Genomic DNA, 6,313 nt, shown 5'->3' with positions numbered 1-6,313 from the left:
ACCTTCATACTAAGATATCTTGGGTGAGTTTTCAAATCATGAATGAGGAAAGGATTCCATGGAATTTCTGACAGCTCTATACACCCTTCAAATAATGTTTGCAAAGGTAGGAATATGATTCTATGCTGTAAGGAAGCCCACCTCATTGAAAAGTAAAAGAAAACTAAGTCTCTGTATTTATTTCATATAAGCATGTTAAAAAAGAGGAATGTTTAATAAAAAAATATTGGTAATAATATTTTATACATATGCATATTCTAAAAACAAGTCCCATACTCCCTGCTCTGAAGAAGACAAGACCCTGATGGAATACTTTCACTGTAGATATGGCCACTCTCCCAGTGTCCCTATACCCTTATATACATGGATATGAAGTTTACATGAGAGACATGGCATAAATCTCAAGGCCCCTCGCAGTTCAATTTTCTTTCAGTATTTAGAAAAAACAGTGAACTTCCTTTGTGTATGGACACTTACATTGTGAAGGACTTTAGCATGCTATGCATCTTGTAAAAATGAATCTAAACATTTATTCAGGTAACTCACTTCCATGTCTGTAAGAAAACGGGTAGAAACATAAAAGATTAAAATATTAAATATTCAAAGTTATTATAAACAATACTGCTATTCATAAATTCAATGGAAAATTGAACAGAAAAAATAACTTGAAATTAGAGAATTCATCACACAGCTTTGGTCTCAGTCACACAAGATATGCATTTTGTGTTTAGATATTTTTTTTAGGAATGAATAGGCATTAAAAATTATGGAAGTATAAATATGAGATTTCAGTGCCCTGAATAGGTACTGATATTACAAATTATTTGTTTAAAAAATAGATACTAGGCTGGGTGTGGTGGCACATGCCTTTAATCCCAGCATTCGGGAGGCAGAGGCAGGTGGATCTCTGTGAGTTCAAGGCCAGCCTGGTCTACATAGTGAGTTCCAGGAGAGCTGGGGCTACAGGGAGTTCCTGTCTCTAAAAAGACCAAAAAAAATAGATACCTATATTTTCAAGTGTGACAGAAAAATTCAAATATTCAGATAGATGTCCATTCTTCTCCTCTCCTTCCCCCTCCCACTCTCTGTCTCCTTCTTTGAGTCACCTGAATGTCACCACACTTGGATCAAGTACAGATTTTGTCTCTAAATCAAACAATGAACTGTGAGTAGGCAATAGTGCCCAGATGTCAGGTTAAGCCTCTGTAAAATGAATGTGTGAAAAAGGAAAATCGATTGTGCTATCCCCAGGAGGGTGACATGAGATGGACAAAATGGCTATCTCAGGTTTACAAGGCATGAGGAAGATCTGCCCTTGAGACAGGATTCTACCAGACATCCTTTTTAAACTGATGAGTGACCTGGACACAAGGAAACATGAGATTCCACAGGGCAAAGAAAACCATCAAAGCACAGGTCTTATGTACTTTCTGACAAGTTCAGAAATGTCACGTGAAAGAGGGAGCATCAACACTGGTCTCTGATAAGCCTTCATATGCCAGGGGGAATTTTGTAGAGGGAGAGTGAATGGTCATCTCCATCCAACAAAAATATAACTGTGGATCAGGAAATGCAAACGGACTTCTCTGTTATGACAAAGGGAGACCCCCGTGAATCTCATCTACTTCTGAGGTTACACACTGCAGGTGTGAATGCTGTCCTTCCAATGTTAACCCAATTTTCAGATTTTTGCTTTATTTTCAAATATGGCTGCCTTAGAGAGTGTTCAGAAATTGTTCCACTGCTGCAGCTAAGAAAGTGATGTAAAAAGGAGTTAAGTCCATTGGACAACCAAGAGAAATTCCTAAACACCAGATGATTGGTACTGGATATAAGAAGGGAAATACCCAACCTGAGATAAGTATGTAAGAATACAAGTGAGTATAAGTATGTAAGAATACAAGTGAGTATATGTGAGTATACAAGCCCGTATGTGTTCCTTGGCAGAAGCATTCTTGCTTTGATTTTGATCTCAGATCCACTGACTATGATTGTAGTAGGAAAAGAGAAGCACAAGCCATCTAGCCCCTAGGGGTCAAAATAAAGCAGCTTCTCACTGTGTTGCCCATGTTGTCTGCTAGAAAGAATGCTGATGTCAAATCTCCATAGGAAGTTATTGCTCAAGTTCAAAAGTTGTACTTTCTTTATAGGGTCATATTGAGCTGCTTAAATTCAGTGCACTACACAAATGTACTGGAGCCAAAGTACAGAATCCTTTCACCAATAGCCCAGTACTGTATTCTTACTAGTGACTCTACAGTAATGGGTTTTTCCAGTGGAAGGGGAAGAAAGATTTTTATGAAGTAAACCAACTTTTTTTCTGAGATAGTGTTGGTAACGACTTCAGGATGATCCTTCTGAAGCAAATGGTTTTCTAATAAAAGCCTGAGCCCCAAATATTTAAGAATCTGAGCTTTATCCTTTAAATCTCACATCAAGTGCACAACTGATAAATTACACAGATTTTCTGCCATTAGTTGTTGAAGCAAACAGTGTTAATTAAAGCCATACTTGTTTGTGCTTTCTTTGTGTTTCATTTCATGTTTTTATTTTCCAGTTGCTTCCACAATTTCTGTTATCAACATGATTGTAAGAAACATAACCACAGTGAGTGGCTTCTGCCTCCTGGGGTTCTCTGACAAGAGGGAGCTGCAGATCCTACATGCTTGGCTCTTCTTGCTGATGTGCCTGTTGGGCTTGGCAGGCAACTTCATCATCATCACCATCACAATGACGGGCCCACAGCTCCAAACTCCAGTGTATTACTTCCTGAAGCACCTTTCCATTCTTGACCTCTCCTTCCTGTCTGTCACTGTCCCCCAGTCTATCCACAATTCCCTGACTTGCAGTGGATACATTTCTTATGCCCAGTGTGTGCTGCAGGTTTTCTTCTTATCCTTATGTGGGGCTGAGGTGGCCATCCTCACAGTGATGTCCTATGACTGCTATGTGGCCATCTGCCTCCCACTGCACTATGAGACCATGATGAGTTCCAGAACATGCAGGTGGGCTGTGACATTTTTGTGGATATGTGGAGGCATACCAGGAACCTTGTACACAGCAACAACATTCTCTATGAGATTCTGCAGGACCAAAACAATCCACCAGTTCTTCTGTGATGTCGCCCAGCCGCTCAAGCTCTCCTGCTTCAATGATCACCTTGGAGTGACTGGAGTGGTTGCTCTCATGGCTGTGGTGGGAACTGCTTGCTTCACTTCCATTTGCCTCTCCTATATCCAGATATTCTCCACAGTCCTCCAGATGCCCTCTGCAGAAGGTCAGTCTAAGGTCTTCTCCACCTGCCTGCCCCACCTCTGCATGGTCACATTTTGTATTTCCACCAGTATCTTTGCATATCTGAAGCACCCTTCAGACTCTCCAACTGCTTTAGACCTCATCACCTCTATGTTTTACACAGTAGTTTCCCCAACCCTCAACCCTGTTATCTACTGTCTGAGGAATGAGACCATGAAATCAGCTGCAAGAAAGTTACTCTTAAGGTACAGATTCCCTAGAGGAAGGTTAGTTTGGTCTTGTTCATAGATGGCAAAATTTTTCAGAAGATATTTTTTAGAAAAAGGAATTCAATATCTTTTATTAGCAGTATGCGCTAATCTCTTTTCTGTAAATTGTATCTATGACCAATGTTATTACAGAAATTCCTCCTCTGAATTCTGTAACTCAGGCCATGAAAGCATTCTTATTCTTTCATGTTAAAGGTGAGTACACAACTATAACCTAGTAATACAGGCCCAATACTTACAAATGCTCAAAGTGGATACACAGAGTCAGGTAAGTGGGCACACCAAAATTATAGTAGTTAGAACATGTACATGTGCAACCTCACAATGATAATAAACTGTAACACCAAGTGCTTATAATTCCAATCAACAAACAGCTGATGGTCACTTCAACCATTTACTTTCAAATACCCACTTCAATTTTTGGTGTCTGTCCATACAAATTTTATATATTGCAACAATCCATAGGATACTACTGTGTATACTCACCATTTAAGTGTAATCACTCTACATACTGCATATATTTAGTGGAATCCACTCGAAATGCACTCAGATTTCTGCTGCTTACTTATATTCATTGATTTTTTTTATTTTAACAGAATAAAATTGAAGTTATATTCTTGATAATTCTAAAGAATGTCTTTGAGTCAAATAGTATAAAACATGAAGTGTCTTGCCATTTTTTAAAATTAGTTTACAAAGTACTAAAACATTGGCTATGACCATTACAGTGAGTGATCATGTGGTCTCTATGAAGTCCCCATTACTTTTTTATTTCATGTAACAAATGTAGAGAGCACTTGTTTTCTAAGCACCTAACAACTTGAAATACGCCGCTATATACATAGAGTAGAAAGCTAGAAGGATTTCTCAAAAACATTTTACAAGCTGGGCATAGTGGTGCATGCTTTATTCCCAGCATCTTGGAAGGCAGATAAAGGTAGATTTCTTTGAGTTCAAGGCCACTCTAGTACATTGCATGTGTTAGTCTAAACCCTGTAGCCTAAACCCTGTCTCAATAAATAAAACAGTAGTATTTGTCACAATACACAAAAAGTGGCTATTTGTTTCACTAAAAATTTTATATCAAGTTGATTGTGAGTTCCTGTAGCAAAAAATTTATGTTTTGTAAGGAAATAGTCTCCAATAATTTTCATCATTTTACTTCTTAACACACTAGTAATTTCAATCTACCTGCAATGATACATAAATTCTGCTGTATTTTTTAGTTCTATTTCAATGAAATACTCTAATTTCTGAACTACTATTCTGCTATATTATTTTAACAAGTGTACTGATTAAAAATAATTTGAATTACAGTTTTTCAATTTTGTTTATTATATGCTGAAATATTTTATTAAATAATATATTATTGATCACCAGCAGATGTGAATAGAAGGGCTTTCTTCAATGTATAACATTCTTTATTGTTATTTACTTTAGTATGTATGTTAGTGTGTGTGTGTGTGTGTGTGTGTGTGATGGGAAGAAACAGAGAGAGAGAAAGAGAGGGAGAGAAAGAGAGAGAGAGAGAGAGAGAGAGAGAGAGAGAGAGGGGAGCGTGTGTGTGTGTGTGTGTGTGATGGGAAGAAACAGAGAGAGAGAAAGAGAGGAAGAGAAAGAGAGAGAGAGAGAGAGAGAGAGAGAGAGATAGGTGAGCCTGTGTGACTGTGCCTTTCTACCTATTTTCATCTTTGTTCTTTTCTGAAGACTTGGCATCCACCACTGCATAACCAGAAAAGCTGGCACACAAACTTCAGGGTATTCTCCTGTCTCCACCACTTCCTTCCCAAGGGCTCCTGGGATTACAGAATCTTCATCAATGTCTCTGGTTTCTAGGTGTGTGGTGTTTACTACGCAGTGTGGCATTACAGTTATGCCTGTTTAAAAAAGTCTGATATTTAGTATCCATTTTAAGATCAAGGGGAGATATGAACTTCTAAGAATGTGATCCTTCAGGATTCTTTGCTGAGCTGTGTTTTATTGAAACAATATATCCAGAGTGAACTGGGAAATAAAGTCAGACTCTTATCAGATAATTTTTCTCTATTTGTCAACACACACACACACACACACACACACACACACACACACGCATGCACAAATAAACACATACAACCAGAAACAGATGTTATCAATTAAATTTCATGCGTTGTTTTACATACAAATGGAATAATTACATCTACATTATTTCCAAAGAATAATCTTTGTTTTCAGTACTTTTGCTACTCACCACACACACACAAACACACACTCATCCACACACACATGAACACATATATACACACAAGCACACATATAAACACACACACATATGTATGCACACATGTTCACACACATGCACACATGTATACACACATACACACACGTATACACACATACACAAACACATCTACACACATACTCAAATATAAACAAAAACACAAATACACACACATACATATACACATTCACACACATACACCCACACCTTCACATAATCACACACATATGCACACACATACAAACACACACATTCATGCACATACGTACACACATGCAGTCAGATATTACACACACACACATAAACACATACATACACACATATACACACACCACACACATTTACAGATATATACATTCATGTACACACATACATGCACACACAACACACATACGCAAACACATAGAAACACCTACACACATACATATAATATATACATACATACATACACATATTCACTCATACATAGACATATACACACCTACACATATACTCACATATATACACACACATACAAACAAATATCTGC

General features: G+C 37.7%; 1 protein-coding gene across 1 annotated transcript; it reads left to right on the top strand.

Moving 5' to 3' along the window:
• Positions 1-2,583: 2,583 nt before the first annotated feature.
• On the top strand, positions 2,584-3,500 carry LOC103746207 (olfactory receptor 14J1-like; the record flags this gene model as incomplete). The annotated part of the gene is made up of 1 exon (XM_008848343.2): positions 2,584-3,500. A coding segment is annotated over exon 1 (917 nt), but the record flags the coding sequence as incomplete, so codon positions are not given.
• Between the last annotated feature and the right edge of the window lie 2,813 nt (positions 3,501-6,313).

This window comes from Nannospalax galili, unplaced genomic scaffold, assembly GCF_000622305.1.
Source record: "Nannospalax galili isolate Female #2095 unplaced genomic scaffold, S.galili_v1.0 scaffold1072, whole genome shotgun sequence".
Classification (NCBI taxonomy): domain Eukaryota; kingdom Metazoa; phylum Chordata; class Mammalia; order Rodentia; family Spalacidae; genus Nannospalax; species Nannospalax galili.
This window is presented reverse-complemented; position numbering and strand designations above follow the sequence as displayed.